Source organism: Macrotis lagotis, chromosome 1, assembly GCF_037893015.1.
Source record: "Macrotis lagotis isolate mMagLag1 chromosome 1, bilby.v1.9.chrom.fasta, whole genome shotgun sequence".
NCBI classification, from domain to species: domain Eukaryota; kingdom Metazoa; phylum Chordata; class Mammalia; order Peramelemorphia; family Peramelidae; genus Macrotis; species Macrotis lagotis.
Genome location: NC_133658.1, coordinates 221,616,480 through 221,637,163, shown reverse-complemented (window position 1 = coordinate 221,637,163; position 20,684 = coordinate 221,616,480). Strand labels below are relative to the sequence as shown.

The window sequence follows — 20,684 nt, the reverse complement described above, 5'->3', positions numbered from 1 at the left end:
CCAATTTTCTGATGATATTATCATTATCATCATCATCTATAAATATTTTCTGAGCACAAGTTAAAGTATTGGACATTATGCAAGATATTGGGATAAAAGGTTAGCTGAAAAGTCCTTGCCCTGAAGGGGTTTATAATCTATATGTGTGGTTTTTTTTAAAGGGGCCGGATATATGTTTGTATTCTTATACATGTACATGCATGTATGTATATATATATAATATATATATATATAAAAAACAATAATACAAAATACCATGTGTTTAATTAATGGTAGATAAAGTTAAGTCAAAGAGGAATTCAAAAGGCAATTCAACCTACAAAAATGGTGTATTCTGGATTCACTCCTCTATCACCACTTCCACCCCAAAGCAATGTGCCTGACCTGATTATTATAGATCAGTAAATACTGCTGCTCCTGAAAGCATGCCTAAACACGTCTTTCTAATTAGCTGATAACTTAGATTTAATGAAAAGTTCACAATTCAAATGAATTCAATTAGACACATTAAGCGACTACTATGCACATAGCTGGTTGTTGTTCAGTGTTTTCAGTCACAACTGACTTTTCAATTATCTCTTAGGCACTGTTGTTGTGTGGGAGCACTGTAAACTATCACTACCTGGTGTCCTTGAGCACCAGAGCCTTATTTTACTAAGTGCCACAGTAGTGGGAGTAGATTTGAGACTGAGAAGCATTGATATTTGGTTCAAAAAATGGAGACCTTAGAGATCTTGGTGTATAGGGAGAAACTTGTCTTCCCTGTCTCCTGCTCCTTCAATGCTCACCTGGGGAAGATGAGGGAGTTCAGAAAGAGACTCAATATATGACATCTGGAAATGGGACCTAAGCAGTTATCTTTACCAAGAAAATCCCAAAAGGAACCATGAAGTGATTTGCCATTTCCTTCTCCAGTTCATTATACAGACAAGGAAACTGAGGCAAACAGGGTTAAGTGACTTGCCCAGGGACACACAGCAAGTAGGTGCCTGAGGTCATAGCTGAACTCAGAAAGATGAGTCTTGCTGAATTCATGTCCAGTACTCCATCCATGGAACCAACTATCTGTTCAAATATAAGGCACTGGGTTTTAAATATATATGTTTTAGATGGAACCTATTTTTGGGATCATTGGCCCCTTTGGCACAATCAGGGGAACACTATGAATCTCTTTCCAGAATATTTGGTTTTTTTTAAATGCCTGAAGCAAAATGGATTACAAAGGAAATAAATTATATCGAGTTATTAAAATATTTTAAAAATAAATTCAAGCACCTCAAGTTAAGAATTCCTGTTTTAAAGCAAGTTCACTTATTATGGTAATTTCAAACTACAGCTATTCCTTTCCTTCCACATCAATGGAGTTAGGGACACTGTTCTAAAATCTGGAAAATCTGCATAAAATATTTTGGCCTTCACTTCATACTAGGTTTAAAAGCTACAATACTCCATCTATATTTTATGTAATTCTAAGTTTCTAAGCAATTTTATGTATCTGTTGGCTCTTCATGTGTTGTTAGCAACTTTGCAAAACTCCCTAAAAGCTGCTATTTAATTTCTTATACTGATCTGTGTTATATCAAAACCTCAATGGAGAAAGTCATGATGAGGAAGAGATAACTATAGACCCCCTTAGTTCTGACAACAATGCTCCTGAGTTGATAAGCAAAACCAAAAGAATCCTGGTGGTAAGGGAACCAGGGCTAGGTTGTGGCATGATTAGCTATGATAGGCTTAGTTCTTCTCAGCAATACATTAATCAAAGATAATTCAAAAAGACTTGAAAATATCATCACATCTAGAGAGTTTGAATACAGATCAAAGCATACTATTTTCACTTGTTCTTATTTGTTAATTGGTCTTGTGGTTTCCTCCTTCTGTTTGAATTCTTCTTTCACAATATGACTAATCTGAAAATAAGTTTAACATGACAGTGCAAGTATAACCTCTATCAGATTGCTTTATCCCCCTCCCCCACCCAGTCCTTCCTATTGACTCCCAAGATTGAGATCCAAAACCTCTCCTATCATTTGACTATTACAACTACCTTATGCAAGCAGTCTACTAAATCTAGGCTACTACTTGAAGCAGATAAAGCTTATGCACCATGGTCTCACTCAAAACCAATTCATGCACAAATCAAGACATCCCATGTGATACCATTGGTTCTCTTACAAAACAAAGGATGAACAGCAATAATAAGTGTTATAAATCTTTGTAAAACTAGGAAAATGGAGAAAGTATGGTGAAAAGGACTAGGTAGTGGGATTCTAGTCTCATGTCTGCCACTAACTGGTTAAACTTGGTGAATTAACTTACTTGTCTGAGCCTCATTTTCTCATCTAAAATCTGGGAGTTGGATTAACTGATTCCCTACAGTACATTTTCATTATGACATTATTACAATCAAAACATCCTCAAGGCAAAATGATTTCTTAATGGTACTGCTATTTCAAACAATATTTGTTACAATAGGAAGCTCTACATACTAGCTGCATGAAAAATCACAACTTCAAAGTACATCAATGACACTTTAAGACTATAAAGTTGACTGTATTAGTGAAAGGAGTTCCCCACACTTATGAATTCACAGGCATGACAAATTCTCATTTCTCCCCCGCCACTGGTTATCATAGGCAAAATAATTTGGATAGCTCTACTGACTACCATAATCTTTCCTTAAGAGAAAAACAAGATATACAAGCAAAATAAAACTACACAATGACATCTGGTAATAAAAGAGGGGGTGGGGGTGGGGGTGGGGGAGAGAAATAGCTTTAATTCCCAAATTCAAACTCTTTTTTTGCTAGAAGTCAAATCTCATTCCTGAATTGGTTCTAAGGAATTCTGATTAAATCACAAGACAAATTATTATTATTATTACAGTGCTGTTATTATTTTTAGTGTTACAAACTGCTTCAAGGAGAAAACAGAATTATAGAATCATAGATCTGGAAAATATCTCAGAGATCATTTAGTCCAACTCCTTCATTCTACAGATGGGCTTATTCATATAGGTAGGAAGTAGCAGAACCAAGATTTGGACACAGGTTCCCTATCTTCTCCAAAATACAAACCTAAATCAAACTGTGTTGACCAATAAATACAGAAAGCAGTCATCTTTTTGGTAGAAATAGAAATTTGAATTAATTACTATTAGTTATTATTTCTATTTATTAGTTTTCAAATATAATTGTGACCAATTATTTTCCAAAAGTAAAATAAACAAAATAAGTACCTCATTATTTTGCATTATTTTCTGTCATAAAACCACATATCTATTTTTCTCCACAAAAAGTTTCTAACATGTAATTTTCTTGAATAGGCTGTTCTAAGAGAATATTATAATTTATTTCTCATTTTAAAATTTATTAAGATAACAGGCTGTTTCTGTGCTGCAAGGAAACTCATAACCTATTATATAAAATTTCAGTGTCATATTTTTAAAGTTTAATTCTTTGTAGTAAAAAATTAAACTTATAGAGGCCAAGCATAGTTCAGTATATTCTATATTATATGCTAATCTAATTGATTTTTTCCCCCTCAGAAAGCCTTCATCATGACCACCACTTTATTTCATTCACTAAGTTTGGAACTCTCACCCTTGGGTCAGGTTGACCTGACCTTTGAATGCTTGAACAAATCCACACAGCATGTATCTGATTGGCCTCAGTCCAAATGCTCCAGACAAGCAGTTCTCAAAGTGTGGTCCAGAGACTCTTGAGGACCCCTGAGAACAGTCTCAGGGGTCCAAAAAGTCAAAACTATTTTCATAAAACCAAAATGTTTTAACTTCTAATATATTATGTACTAATATAACCCACATAACTTCAAGTTCTTGGGAAGTTTCTCAATTATTTTAAAGAGTATGAAGTCCTGAGCCAAAAAGTTTGAGAACCTCTACCCTAGACCATGCTTCATAACCCTTTAGCAGTAACTAATCAAAAATATCACTGCTTCTAGAAAGGATAAATCAATCTATTGTCTTATGGTTCTCTACTCTTCATTTCTGTGATAACCAATTGTTTTTCCCTAAATTGTCAGCCCTCTATCAATGTCATTTCCTCTAATAAAAATGTAAGTATTTTGCAGAAGTTCAGAATTTAGTAAAATAGTAAAGGCTTAATAAAATGCTTTTCATTCATTTATTTATTTGTTCAACAATGAGACTGTGCTTTTCTCTCCTGTCATCCTTTCTAGCTGCAATATCATAGTTCCATCTTTTTGGCTCTCAACAACAGCTCTTAAAGAAAAGTATTAAGAAGTAAGGATAGGAAAAAGACTTAAGAGACATTATGCATTCATCTGAAGCAGAGCCAAGTTGGCACAATAAAGGTAGGGATTCACCTGAGCTCTCCCTGAAACCATTCCAAATACCTTTAAATAATGCCTCTAATTAAATTCTAGAGTAATAGAACCCACAAAAAAGGCTGAAACAATTTACAAGCCCAAGACAACTTGTAAGATCTCTCGGAAGGGTCTGTTGTATTGAGTTAGAAAGGACCTGTAGTGCAGCTTGGGCTGTGCTGGAGTGAACCAGTCCCAGCAATCCAGGACTATATCTTGGGGTGCCTGGGTCAGTGGCAGTGGGGATTGCCAAGGACAACTTGGAAGATCAGCAGGAAAACTCTGTGGTACCAGGATAAGAGCAGAGCATAGTCTAGCATAGCAGGTCTTAGCAGCTCAGATCCAGGCCCAGCAGACCAGGAACAAAACTGGCTATTAACACTCATCTGCTTTGGAGCCAAGGACTAACCTGAACTCTCCCCCAAACCATTCTTTGATATTTCTGAGGCAAGACTCTGTTGCTTTGCCCATACTCAGTTTCAGGTTGCAGTCTGGGGCTCCAGAAGTAGAAGCACAATAGAGCTCACCACCTGCAGTAGAGCAGGGATCCTCCTCACAGTTCCAGGGCAGAGAGGAGTGCTTGTGATCTCTCACAGACCACTGGTCTGGAGAATAGTCACAACCTCTCATAAGGCCTTGGAGGAATAGAAAACTTGCAGATCCCTGGAGTATCTTTGGAAACAGTTGCAAAAACCTTAAAAGTTTGGAACACTGTGCCCTCTACCCTGAAAGTAGAGCCCCACCTTAACAAAGGGTTAAAATTAAGTCATGGGCTGAGGAAATGAGCAAACAAAGAAAAAAACCTAACCACTGATAGTTACTTTGTGCATATGGAAGATCAAAATACATCAAAATACATTAAGAAAGTCAAAGTTTCTATATCCAAAACCTCCAAAAAAAATATGAATTGGTCTCAGGTCATGGAAAAGCTTAAAAGAGACCCTGAAAATCAAGTAAAGGAGGGAGAGCAAAAATTGGGAAGAGAAATGAGAGCCATGAGGGGAAAAACATGAAAATTGAGTCAGCAACTTGGTGAAGGAGATACAAAAAAAAATACTAAAGAAAATACCATCTTAAAAAAAAAACCAGACTGGGCCAAATGGAAAAAGTGGTCCAAAAAGCCAATAAGGAGAAGAATGTATTAAAAAAAAAAAAAAAAAAGAAGCAAAACTGGCCAAATAGAAAAGGAGATATAAAAGTTCACTGAAGAAAATAATTCCTTAAAATATAGAATAGAGGAAAGGGAAACTGATGACTTTGTGAGAAATCAAGAAACAATAAAACAAAACCAAAGAATGGAAAAACTAGAAGAAAATGTGAAGTATTTAAATGAAAAAAAAAAACTGACCTAGAAAACAGATCCAGGAGATAATTTTAAAAATCAATGATCTACCTAAAAGATATGACCAAAAAAATAGAGCCTGGACATTATTTTTTCAATCAAATTTTAAGGAAAACTCCCTGATATCCTAGTAGCAGAAGGTAAAATAGAAATTGAAAGAATCTACCAACTGATCACCTCCTGAAAGAGATCTCAAAATGAAAACTGCTAGAAATATTATAGCCAAATTTTAGAACTCTTAAAATCATGCAAGCAGCCAGAAGGTATTCAAATATTGTGAAGTCATAGTCAGGACAGGACAAGAATCAGCAGCTTCCCACATATGACTGTAGGTCTTGGAATATGATATTTCAGAAGGCAAAAGAACTTGGGATTACAACCAAAAAACAACTACCCAGCAAAAGTGAACAAACTCTTTCAGGGAAAAAAGATGGACATTCAATTAAATGGGTGACTTTCAAACTTTCCTGATAAAATGACCAGGGCTAAACAGAAAATGTGATCTTCAAAGATTCAGTGAAGCATAAAAATGTTAAACAGGAAAGACAAGTCATAGTGGAGTTAAGGATGTTGAACTGCTTATATTCCTGCAAGGGAAGATGAAACTGATAATTCTTATGAACTTTCTCATTTTGGGGGCAGTTAGAAGGAGCATATATAGACAAGGCATAGGTGGAAGTTGAATTTGAAGATATAATATATTAAAAAGGTAGAGTTAATGAGCAAAAAAGGAATGCACTGAGAAAAAGGGAAAGGGAGAGATAGAAAGGGGTGAGTTATTTCACATAAAAGAGGCAAGAAAAAGCTTTTGCAATAGAGTAGAAGAGGGGGAAGGTAAGGTGGAGTGAGTGAGCGTTACTCTCATCAGAACTAGTTCAGAGAAGGAATAGCATACACACTCAATTGGGTTTAGAAATCTATCTTACTGTAGAGGGGAAAAGGAGATGAAAGGGATAGGAGAAAAGGGCTGGGGGAGTGGGGGGGTTAGGTGATAGAAAGGTGGGAATATTGTGGGAGGAAGGAGTCAGATGCAAAACACTTTTGAGGAGGGAAAGGGTGAAAGGAGAGAGAGAACAGAATGAATAGGGCAGGGGGAATAGGATAGAGGAAAATACAATTAGCAACAGTAATTAGGGTAAAAAAAAATTGAAACAAGTTTCTCTGATAAAGACTTCATTTCTTAAACATAGAGAACTGAATCAAATTTATAAAAAAATAAAAGCCATTCCCCAAATGATAAATGATCAAGAGCTATGAACAGTTTTCAGATGAAGTTAATGATGCAATTTATATAAATCATTTTTAAAAATGTCCTTACTATTGAAGTACTACTTTACACATACTGGATTGGTCAATAGGAGAGAAGGAGAAAATAACAAATATTGGAAGGGATGTAGGAAAAATGAGACACTAATAATTGCTGGAGGAGTTGTAAATGATTCAACAATTCTTAGAGCAATTTGGAACTGTACCCAAAGGGCTATAAAATCATGTTTACCCTTTGGTCTAGTGATGCCACTGCTTGGTCAATATTCCAGAAGATATGAAATACAGGAAGAAAAGAACCTATAGGTATAGTATAGGTGGCTGGGAACTGGAGAGTGAGGGTTTGCACAAAGGTTGGGAAATGGCTGAAAAAAATGTGGTATATGACTGAGATGAAATGCTGTTCTGCTATGGGAAATGAGTAGGATACTCTCCATAAAAAAGTTACATGAGCAGATGTGATGGGAAATATAATACACACAACATATACAAGGTAATAGCAATATTGCAGGATGATCAGTTGTGAATGACCTACCTTTTTATCAACAATGCTTTGACCCAAGAGAATCTGAAGGATAAAGAACACTATCCATCCTAAAAGATTTGATGGTATCTGATCAGAGACTGAAGTATATTTTTCATGACTACATATTTTTAATCCATGTAAAGTAACTTGCATTCTTAGTGGGGGAGAGTGGGGTGGGAGAAAGGCAGAGAATTTGGAACCCAAGGTTTTGGAAGTGAATGTTGAAACTTGCTTGCGCATGTAAATGGGGGAAGATAAAAGAAATCATGAGGGACAGGACCTCAAAGTTGCATTGCTAAATGAAGTGAACAGAGTCAGAGGAATGTTATATACACAGTAACAGCAACACTGGGTGATAATCAACCATGATGAGCTTGTTCATTTCAGCAGTACAAAAATCAAAAGACAATTCTAAAAGACTTGTGATGGAAACTATGATCCATATCCAGAAAGGGAACTATGGTTTAAATGCAGACCAAAGCTTATAGTCTTTAATTTTTAAAAGCTGTCTCATGTATTTTTTTCTTATTATTTTTTTCCAATTTGATTTGATTCTTCTTTACAAGTATAGCCTATATTAGATTGCTTTCTGTCAGGGGAGTGGGGAGGGAAGAGAGAGAAGGGGTAAAAATGTAAAACTCAAAACCTTGCAAAAAATGACCACTGAAAACTACCATCATGGGGCAGCTAGGTGATGCCGTGAATAGAGCACTGGCCCTGGAGTCAGGAGGACCTGAGTTCAAATCCAAACTCAGATACTTAATAATTACCTAGTCGTGTGACCTTGGGTAGGTAAGTCACTTAATCCCATTGTCTTGCAAAAAAGAATTATCATCACATATGCTTGGAAAAATAAACTATAATATTAAAAAACTCATTATGCACACATAGTATGTAAAAATAAATATAAACACACAAACTAAAAATAAAGTACTCATTCTGAAACCTAGTAACAAAGAGCAGGTTTTTCTTAAGTGTTTCATAAAAAGGACATTAAAAATAAAGTCATTCAGTTATACAGTATACAAGAATACTATTAAATTACATTTACATAGCACTTTTCAGAAGCTTTTCCATATAAATCACCTCATTTAATCCTCATAACAACACTGTAAGGTAATGAGTACAAGCAGTTTACTCATCTCATTTTACAGATGATAATTCATTGTGAGAGAAGTAAAAAAGACCTGTCTAAGCATGGTCATCACAACTCAGGAAAGAGACTGATTCCAATCCAGCTCTACAACTAAATTTCATGGGGTCCACAAATGATGAAATTTTTCTTTTAAAACAAAACAAAACAAAAAAACAAAAACAAAAAACCACAAATAGCTGACTTATTCAAAAAGGGAATTTCATCTCCAGAAGATCCATTAATCAAGGTATCCCTCTACTGCAGAAGTCTAATAGGGAAAGTTAAGAAAATGGAAATTTACCTAAGGGAATTGTGGAAACTATCAGAGAATATATTTAAAGTAGTACTAAACAGAGTAGCTGGAAAATACTATTTAGTAAAGAATCTTGCAGTGGTGGGGAGAATAAGATGATTTAAGAGAACATAATCATCTCTAGCATATTTTTGAAAAAGGCCAACAGTGATTTATGGCAAGATCTCATGAGTCAAACATGAGCTACATCTAGTGCAGCAGCAAGAATAAGAGAGAAGGAAGAATGGAAGGGAGATTTAGCTCTGAAGTTATAACTTTACACAATGAACTAATTCACAGAAGCTGCTAAAAGGCAAGAGAGTGGGGAGGAGTTATTATAGGAACCCCTAAGGAAAAAGTTATGGTCCCAAGACTGATGGGTTAAAAAAAGACAAAGAGCACCAAGAGTCTAGTAATTCAAAATTATCAGAGTTACTAGAAAATATCGCTGAGGTCATCCTGCAAGTTTGCCAGGTCCACCTCCCTCCCAGTCCCCTTACTACTTTTAAAACTTACTTTGGCTGTCTTTTGGTTTAATATAATCAGCTGCTATCAGAAACCTAATATCAATGATTTACTGAAAGAGTAAAGAAAGAACAAGCTATATGTTATTTATGGAGATTGTTAGCCTTTTTTTTTTAGGTTTTTGCAAGGCAAATGGGGTTAAGTGTCTTGCCTGAGGCCACACAGCTAGGTAATTTATTAAGTGTCTGCGACCGAATTTGAACCCAGGTACTCCTGACTCCAGGCTGGTGCTTTTATCCACTGCGCCACCTAGCCGCCCTGAGATTGTTAGCTTTTGCTAAGGGATGCTTTCAGGACCTCAAAGAGAAAGGAAAAAATAAATTCCCTTCCCTTTAAACTACTGCAGACTAACAACCTAGGGGAAATTAAATAAGTAGGCATTACACAAAAGGCCCCTGCTGTATCTATTCCTTCTTCATCATTATAAGGGCCTGTGTTTAGAGAATCTCTCACCCCAGAATCCATAACATTCAAAGACTGTACCTATTCTGCTGCATATTGTATCATTAAACCATCTAAGAAAATAATGTTTTAATTTCCTCACCCTTTATACCCAATGAACTTGGATAGAATGACTTTTTTTAGGTTTTTTTTTTTGCAAGGCAAATGGGGTTAAGTGGCTTGCCCAAGGCCACACAGCTAGGTAATTATTAAGTGTCTGAGACCGGATTTGAACCCAGGTACTCCTGACTCCAAGGCCGGTGCTTTATCCACTATGCCACCTAGCTGCCCTTAGAATGACTTTTAAGCTGAAAACCAAGAGGGTATGAACAAAAAGAGAGAAGTTTGGAAGATAACTAAATTGGGTTAAAGAAAAACAACAAGTTCTATCTGAAGCATAATGAGTTTGACACCATGAGAAATATAGCTCAAAGTGCCCAATAGTTTATGAACAAAGAATCACAGAATCCTAATTCTAGAACTGAAAGGAAAGTCATAATAAGCCATAACTTTTCTCATTTTTCATAAGGGAAATTGATCTATGGAGTTTAAGTTACTTTTCCAAGGTCACCTAAGTAGTAAGTTTCATAAGCAGAATATGAATTCAGGTCTTCTAAATACAGAACACTTTCCTTGATACAGGGGCTAGAGTTTGGGCAATTTAGGCAGGAGATAGATGAATAAAGATAGATAGTTGAATGGATAAGTGTATGTATGTATGTATGTATGTATGTGTGTGTATACACATATATAAAATACACACACAAAAGCATGTATATAATATACCAATGCATATATAGATATATGAATATGCATATCAACTTTAATGATGATAAATTAAATATAAGGAAACTAGCAAAGTCACTGAGAGATTGAAGAAAGAAAAGAGAAAGTTAGGAGAAAGTCATAGGTATTCAGCCAAAATGAAGAGGTACAGCAAGGTTGGTAATCCAGTAAAGGAGATTACGAAGATATCAGAAAGTTAAGAGACAGAATCAGTGTCATGAAAAGTCAAAATTCTATGTAGAGGAGGACAAAAAAACAGACACATCCATTTTATTGGAGACCATCAAAGGAGAAAAGAGCAGGAGACAGTGTTGAGAAATTATGAGATGAGAAGGAGAAGGAAAAGAACTAGACTCAATGGCAAATGGCTTCAATATTTTCAGTCAAGTTTTAAGCGACATCTTTGGCCTAGGGAGTATGAAGGTGGATTTCATCTCTCAATATTGTGGTATAAAAAAAAGGGACTCATAAATGTGAGCTCATCCAGGATCCTGGATAAACAATAAATATTTGCCAATCTAGGTGCTTGAATTATTCTCCCTTCTGTTCCCCTATTCTACCCCTGTTATTTGAAGAAAGAATAAGTTGAGCCAACCTTCATTCATCCCAGGACTTTAGAAGGAGAGGTTATCAAAAGGAGGAGGAGAAGTTATCAAAGCGTTTTTTAATAGCTAAAAAACTCTTCTCCCTTCCTCTCCTTATTCTTATAATTTAGAATCATTTCCATGATGAAAAAACCCCTGGGCCAGTTTTTATTAACACCTTGCCTTAACCCTAACTCCAGTATAGTACCAATCCCCTTCTTTTCTTCTCTCTCTTCACATTCTCTAAAACCCTCCAATCTACCATCAGTAAGCTCCCATTCAACCTATATTTCTTCCTATTATATTCTTTCCATCTTATGTTTACAGAAATTTGGTTTCCTATGGGAGACACTGCCTCTCTGGCCATTCTCTTTAGTATTATATAATCTTTATCAAATGCTCCTGATACACTGGGCATGCATACTCCTTGATATTCACTGTCATTTAAAAACCATTCCTTCGCTGCCTTTAATACAACCTAAAAGAAATCTTTTGGTTTGCCTTGGCCCACTTTCTATCCTAATTTACCTATCCTAACTTCTATGTGAGTCTTTTTAAAAGCTGAATTAATTGGGAATGCTTAACATCACACTCTTTACACAATTCTTCCTTCTCTTTCCTTGAACTGTTTTCTCCATTTTTCAGAATTTCATTTGATGGGATTCCTATGTGTCCTGAGTGGATTTATATGCAGAACTTTAGACCAGGAGATGCTAACCTGTCCTTGAAGTCTCTGACATGCACTTCCTGAAGTGAAAAGCCAGAGTGCACAATAGGCTGTCTGACTGGATTTTCCTGTATCAAAAATTCTAGAATGATAAGATCACCCTTCCAAGGTGGCATTTCCACCTTGTAGGTGAGAATCAAATTAGATGTATCTATGAGGGAGACATAGGGGAAGGAGGCAGAAATGATAAGTCCCTGTCTCTAAGGGACCAAGAGCAGGATATGGTTACTAGGAAGGCACAAGTAACAAGAGCTACACTCTGTACATTAAACCAGGTCCAGATGGAGATATATGTTTAACAAGCCTATAGGGAAGATGTTGCTACTGAGAAGACGAGTTTATCTATAGAGCTAATAGGCTGATTACAGTCTATTAGCTCTATAGTTTCAGTAATTATTTTAATTAAATACCCAAAGTTAATATCACAAGATATAAGAACATAGCACTACATTAAGTTTTATTTCAGGGACAAATACACCTCAGGGGTAAAACTGTGATCCTATTTTTAATACATTCAATTGGAGAAGGGAAGAGAAAGGGCTGTATTCACTGAAACAAAGAAAATATTTTTAGATTAATACAAATGGCTTAAATTTATTGGCTTGTTCTTAATAGATTTAATACTCAAAAATAAAAGATTGAAATTTTTATTACATAATTGTTATTTTTCACAAATAAACCCCCCAAAATAAATCCAGACCAAACTTCCCAGGAAAAAGTCAAAGTAATAAAAGGAGCAATAAAGTCAAATAAAGTAAATAAAGTCAAAGAGAAATAAAAACTGTGGGAATAATAGATTCAGTCTTGAGATAGAATAAAGTATGATTTGTTTACTTTGGAAGCAATGCTCTTCTTATTTGTTTGAAATACTTACTTTTGTTTTAACCTGATATAAGCAGTAGATAAATTGTTCCAGGCTTCAGCATTCTATAATGATAAAAAAAAGAGAATGTAATTAATAAAATCAAGTATTTCTAATTTTGAGGGGAAAAGTTTGTATCAAAAATATGGCATCTTTAATTTTTTTGTTTCATACTCAAGAAAATAACTTAAAAAGAAAATAAACTTAATTTATAACTATACTTTCAAAAATTTAACCTTCAAAATGTTATAAGCATAATCAATTAAAAAACTATTATTATAATAATAGTCTTTTATATAGTAGGGGATTAATAAATGATTGTTGGATTAAACTGAGCTTATTAGTATTTATTTTCCATAGAAAGTTGAGAGGGGTACATTATTATGGTTTAACATGGTATTTTTGAGAAGGCTAATCATGAATTTAATTTTTTAACTTTTCACCAAAGAAGTTTCAGTAACTGATTTAATTAAACATGAACTACTAACATAGACAGTACATGTTCTCAACTGAGAATAAGACTGTAAAGACTGGGAAACTTTAATGAAAAGGATGGATAAAATGGAGACCTTTTAAAAAATAGCTCTAAATAATTATTATTTAATAATAACAATAGCAATAACAACAATAACAATAATAATAATAATAATACCCAATAATACCCACAAAAAGTTATTTCATTTGATTCTCCCAAAAGGCCTGGGTGGTAGGTATTATATCTATTCAAATTTTTTTCTTCATTAAAACAAGACAACAGTTTGCTTAATCCCCAGAACTCAGGGTAACCCTTATTTTGGATATAATGTACTGCTTCCCAATACTATACTTCCTCCCAATATCACAGCCCCTTGATGAACTGATACATAACCCAACTGATTGAATAGGGACAATCATTTATAGTCATAACAAAGAAAGAAAATCAATGAAACCAAACATACATCAGGTTCCAATGTCACACAGCGCTGAAAGGCCTTTGCTGAGCCTCCCCAGTCTTCCAGTGCTATATAGGCACAACCTAGAGAAAACCATACTCCCAACTGAAAAGAAAAAAAAAGTCAGTTATTACAGCATAAAGATAAAATTAAATAAACATTTCCAAAGGGTAATATTGAACAATATTTATAAAATTATGGATAGGTGCTACTCCAAATGTTAAATTCTCTCTTAAGCAGATGTTAGAGAAACTCTAACTTGTCTTAATTTTTATTTTGAAATTGGTATCCCTGAAATATGAGGTTAGTAGTTGAATAGTGGAAAGAACACTAGCTTCAGATTCAGATGATCTAGGTTTAAATTTTACTTTGTGACTTGTGACCAAGGACAAGTCACAATCTTTCTGGACTAGTTTCCTACTATGTAAAATGGAGGCATTCTAATGAATGGTTGCTAAAGTCCTACCAGCTAGCTTCTAGAGCTATGATTTTATGAAATGAGTTTTATGTCTTTGATTATTTTCATAGCTAACAGAAAAGATGTTCACTCTATTTTTCCTAAACATAACTTTAAAAAAAGAAATTCCTAATCAAAGTATCACAGAATTTCTTTGAATTTTAAAGTATCACAAGGCATTAGAACACCTAATTCAAACATTTTATTTTAGATGAGGAAACTGAGGTTGAGAAAGATTAAAAGACTTATCTAAGAAAGCTTCAAGAATCATAGCAGAGCTGAGAGTAAAACCCAGGTTTAAGTCTCCTCCTTAGATTCTTTTTTCACTGGGGGGGGGGGGGGGGGGGGGGCCCACGGCAACTAGGTAGTATAGTGGATGGAACACCAGTCCTGGAGTCAAGAAGAACTGAGCTCAAATTTGGCCTTGGATGCTTAATAATTATCTAGCTGTGAGAACTTGGGCAAGTTACTTAAACCTATTGTCTTGCCAAAAAAAAAGACCCCCCCCAAAAAATAATAAAATCTTTTCTCAATAGAGCATGCTAATCTCTTATATAAAATGCAATAAAAAGTCAACTCATTTTAAGTAGTATTCATTAGTCAAGTACAGATTTCTATTTATAAATCTTTCCACTAGAACTTCTCCAATAATAAATCAAGTAGTTCTTCTATATGAGTATGTAAAAACAAACATACATGTATGTCTATGAGTAGACAATTTGAAGAAGCACTATTATAATGATTGCACCTTGAACAAAGCAGGGGATTAATAAATGATTGTTGTATTGGAATAAGTTGTTACAATTTGTTTTTCATAGAAAGGTGCTAGCTTTGGGGGTAACTGATGGGGGATAACTAATGGAAGACTTTCAGGGAACAATCCACATCTCTCTCCTGCATGGCTTACAAAATTGTACCCTGAAGCTGAACAGAAAGTATCCCTTATAGTTTAAATTATGCCAGGATCATTCTGTCATTTGCCAAAGGAAAGTCACCTCCTCCTGTACTGATCCTCTCAACTGTCACTGCCTTCCCACTAGAACTACTTTGTATATGCGTTATGTTCAATTTTCTTAAAAAACTGCTATTTCTACAAAACAGAAAGAAAGCTCAAGAGAAGGCATTTTCTTTTTGACTGTTTCAACTCTGCTTACCTAGCAAAATAATTTTTATCTAGGAAGCATTTAATAAATGCTGGATGAATGGGGTCAAGATATGAATTACTAAGTATTCATCCATATCCTAATATACATGTTTTTCATAAGGACCAAAAAAATACCCTTGCTCTAAAAAGATAAAGAAAACAAAATATATTAAAACTTGCACATGGGGGCGGCTAGGTGGCACAGTGGATAGAGCAATGGCCTTGGAGTCAGGAGTACCTGAGTTCAAATCCAGCCTCAGACACTTAATAATTACCTAGCTGTGTGGCCTTGGGCAAGCCACTTAACTCCATTGCCTTGCAAAAAAAAAACTTGCACATGAAATAATATAAGCTGTCATTACTCAAGTTTACAACAGGATTCTTTTTTAAACATGATTCATCACATGGAACCCTTGAATAATGTATAAATATATGATTCATTATTATCAATAATGACAGGGAAAATGGTACAGTGAAGAGAAGATCAACCTTGAAGAGGAGAAAGACCTGTGTTTAAGTCCCAACTAATGATATATATTAGCTATGGTTACATGGGCAAGGTACTAACATGTCTATACCAGGGAACTCTCTAAAATGCTAAATAATTATATGCTAAAAACTATACATATCTGAACTACTGTATAGAAAAGACAAATTCCATGATTTGTGAATATCACACTCCTAGAAACTAAATACTAGAAAGGAAACATAAAACCAAAAACAAATTAACTCACATATGATTTAAAAAAAACTCAGTATATATGTATAAGGCTAAGTATTAAATGCAAAGGAGAATTAATAAAGAAGATATGAGTAAAGGTAAGAAAAACAGATTGAGAGATAAAAGAATGACTCCTCAGACAGTTCCCTAAAGGCACCAACACCCTTACCTACAACATAAACATATACATATCCACACCAAAGGAATAACAGACAAGCTGATAATATTGACAGATGTTCACTTTGATAGTTTCTCATACCAGAGAAATCACAGATTAGACTAATGATAATTATTACATCACAATAAACAATAACAATTACAAAGGTGTATGTATGTATGTGTGTGTATATATATATATATATATTTACAGATGAGGAAACTGAGGCTGAGAAAGATTAAAAGACTTCTCTAAGAATATTTCGAGAATCATGGCAGAGCTGGGAATTCTCTGGAGCTTCTTTTCTGTTTTGTAGAAACAACAGTTTTTAGAAAATTGAACACAAGACATATACAAAGTAGTTCTAGTGGGAAGGCAGGTGACAATTGAGAGGATCAGGACAGGAGGAAGTGACCCTAAAGCTAAATTTTCCTTTGGCAAATGAGAGATGGGAATTGAGGGAAGCCTGGAAGGATTTGCATGAACTGATGCTGAGTGAGATGAGCAGAACCAGAAGAACATTGTACATGCTAACAGCAACATGGGGTGATGATGAACCTTAATGGACTTACTCCTTCCATCAGTACAACAATCAGGCACAATTTTGGTGTATCTGTGATGGAGAATACCATCTGTATCCATCTGTATCTGTATTATGGAGTTTGAACGAAGACCAAAGACTATTACCTTTAATTAAAAAAAAAACCAACCTATTATCTTATTATGTAATTTTTCTCTCTTATACACACACACACACACACACACACACACACACACACACACACACACACACATTTGATACTTCAAAATTTTAGGAGAAGCTCCTAATAAAAATATCACAGAACTTTTGAGTATTTGAAAGTATTGCAAGACATTAGACTATCAAATCCAACCCTCTACTCTCAAGTACTTTACATATGGTTTTCCACATAAAGACATTATGATTATGATTTAGGTACTCTTTACAAAAATCTATGTATATTTCAGGAATACTATAATGATATAAAATTCAGGACGTTTTAACAAACATTCAAGGAAAAATATTAGTCAATATAAATATAAGTCAATATAAATAAGGAAATTCTCCTTTCCCCCCCTGACTTTTATTACAAAGCAAATAGATGTATTTTTGTACTGGAGGGGAAACATCTCCCAAACAACTTAGTGGGAAAAACTTCAGTGAAAGAAAAGAAAGGTAGTGATCAGTGCCATGACTTCCTGGCACTGGTATATTCCAGCAGATACACACCTGCTGAACTATGCTTGCATTTTAAGTTTGAGCTTTAATTGTGGAATGGAAGGTTCGTTCTTGGTTCAGAAATTTCAGGCAGACCTTCTTTAGTACCAAAAAAAAAAAAAAATGACAGGAATTATCCTCAAGGGACTCAAATCCACCAAGTGCTCTATTTGCTATTTTGGTGGCAGCAAAGGACAAACTATTCCCATAATAACATGGGTATAACACACCAGTGAATATAAGCTCAAGCTATAAATAAAAGTTGTTTGTTTCAGATCTACTTAAAATAAGACCTAACAATGGTCATAAATGACCAGAATTTTTTTCTATCTCATGACCTTTGCTATCTTTCTTTCCTATTCAACTTTTGTCCAGTATAACAGTATAACAAATTTGATTATCTAATAAGCAAAAGCAGTCCTTATAACTAGTACTTAAAGATTTCAAAAGTACTAGAGTAAATAAAAGGAGAAAGTGAAAAGGAGAAAGGGGGTGAAGGAGGAAAAAGATTAAAAGGGAAAGGTATGGAATTTAGATAGCCTAACTTAATATACAGAGCTTTTATTATTTTTCCCTGGCTACTACTATTATTGCCATTGTGATCTTAAGAATTTTGGCCTTTTGGATGCCCCCCCCCAAGTTTGATGTGTAGTCTCATTTTTGTTATCATGAATTTTTTTAGACTTTATTTATTTTGAATTTTATAATTTTCCCCCTAATCTTGCTTCCCTCCCACCCCCCACCCCCACAGAAAGTAGTCTGTTAGTCTTTACATTGTTTCCATGGTATGCATTGATCTAAGCTGAATGCGATGAGAGAGAAATCATATCCTTAAGGAAGAAAAATAAAGTATAAGAGAGCAAAATTACATAATACGATAATGTTGGTTTGTTTTTTTTTTAAATTAAAGGTAATAGTCTTTGGCCTTTGTTCAAAGTCCACAATACTTTCACTGTATACAAATGGTATTCTCCATCACAGATAGCCCAAAATTGTGCCTGATTGTTGTACTGATGGAAGGAGCAAGTTCATTAAGGTTGATCATCACCCCCATGTTGCTGTTAGGATGTACAATGTTCTTCTGGTTCTGCTCATCTCACTCAGCATCAGTTCATGCAAATCCTTCCAGGCTTCCCTCAATTCCCATCTCTCATGGTTTCTAACACAATAGTGTTCCAATCCCATACATACACCACAGTTTATTAAGCCATTCCCCAACTGAAGGACATTCACTTAATTTCCAGTTCTTTGCCACCACAAAAAAAGGGTTGCCATAAATATTTTTGTACAAGTGATGTTTTTACCCTTTTTCATAATCTCTTCAGGGTATAGAACCAGTAGTGGTATTGCTGGATCAAAGGCACATTTTTGTTGCCCATTGGACGTAATTCCAGACTGCTCTCCAGAGAAGTTGGATGAGTTCACAGCTCCACCAACAATGTATTAGTGTCCCAGATTTTCCATATCCCTTCCAACACTGATCATTGTCCTTTCTGAAAGGTGTGGGGTTGTTATCATGCTTGATTAATTTATCTATTGTTTCTGTGACTTACTCTTTTATATATATGAATTCTTTAGGATTAAAATTTTAATCTCCAAAATTTTATCAGTTGCTCAAAGACACTTTATGATACTGTGGTCAGTAAAGGATATTTAATATTTCTGGTTTTCTGCCTGTGATCATTATTATTATCTGCCTGATTTTTTTAATTCAACTCAAGTATAATAGAATATGTTCATCTTATATTTTGATTTTGTGAATGTTTATCTTTCAAAATATGTTTCTTATTAAAAAAAACTTTATTGCAAAAAAAAGGAAATTTGGTTTATGGGCTATAAATAAATATTTAGGCTACCTTTTATGGAAAAAGTAAAATTATGAATTTAAAAATGGCTATGGAGATGATACATGAATTCTTTTGGATGAAATCATGTGGTAGATTCTTTGTGACATTTTAAATACAAAAAGTCTAATATTTATTTACTTGGAAGTTAATACACACCTGAACTACTGTATATAAATAACAAATTCCAAGGTTTGTGAATAATCACAAAATACAAGGAAAAATAAAATTAAAAAATTATTTAAAAACCAGTAAGTCTAAATATTAAATGTAGAGGAATAAGGGTAGTAGTACTTCTCAAGAAGATATAAATAAAGAACAAGAAAATCATACTGAGAGGGAAGAATTGATTCCCCAGAAATTTCCTTGAAAAAAAAAATCACAAAATAGACCAAACACTGTTATTCTATAAACACACATCAAAAGGGCAATAAACAAAAACCTACCAATTTGGTTTGAGATATCAATTTTCCCTTTTCTATTCTATCTATAGCTGCTCCTACACCCTAATACGTAAAGCAGAAACATCTTCATTTTTAGTGCAATCAAATCAAGAGGATGACATTTACTTAATATTTAAGCAATAAGTAATGACTGTTTTTTAAGAAAATTGTAATATTCAACTCAAATATACAACCTGCTATCAAATGGGGTATATGAGAAAAGAAAGAGTAGTTTGCTTCTACTTAAGAAGTTTTCTCTGTGAAATGTCTGCCCATTATATGTTGATTCAATCAATCAATCACTGATCAACCAACCAACCAATACTTATCAAGCACTAAATATAACATGCAAAATGATATGCTAAGCATCAGGAAAATAAAGCTAAAAGCAAAACACACTTATCTCCAAAGAGCTTCCACAGTAACAAGGGAGACAATATGTACATGTTAGGTATGCAAAAGAGATATGCAAATTAAAAATTATCTTGGAAGGGAAGACAATGGGGAATGCTGTGGTGAGAAAGGAGGGTGTGGTACAGATTAAGAAAGGTTTCTTCAACTAGGTGGCCCTAAATCTGAATCTTGAAGAAACACAGGGATTCCAGGAAACAAAGGTGAAAAGAGATTATTTCAGGGATAGAGAGAGACCAGTTATTACAAAAACCTGGAGATGAGAGATGGATCATTATATTATAGGTACACCCTATAGGTTAACTACAGAGTGAATGGGGGGAGGGATAGAAATAAAACACAAGAAGTTTGGGAAGATAAGTAGTAAAGAGCTTTAAACTGTAAACAGAGAAATTTACATTGGATCCTAGAGACTATGGGGGAACTACTGGATTTTAACAAGAGGAAAGAATGACCTGCAGAACTTTAAAAAAACAATGGTTAGGTGGAAGATGAACTGCAATAG

General features: G+C 34.6%; 1 protein-coding gene across 1 annotated transcript in view; it reads right to left on the bottom strand.

The window, feature by feature from the left end:
• Positions 1 to 20,684, bottom strand: part of TTC27 (tetratricopeptide repeat domain 27) — a 236,747-nt gene that overhangs the window by 39,297 nt on the left and 176,766 nt on the right. Inside the window, exons 14-15 of the mRNA XM_074209683.1 lie at positions 13,772 to 13,870; positions 12,846 to 12,898 (exon numbers count right to left, since the gene is read on the bottom strand). Of these exons, the coding sequence (XP_074065784.1) occupies positions 12,846 to 12,898; positions 13,772 to 13,870 (152 nt within the window). The remainder of the gene's footprint in view (positions 1 to 12,845; positions 12,899 to 13,771; positions 13,871 to 20,684) is intronic.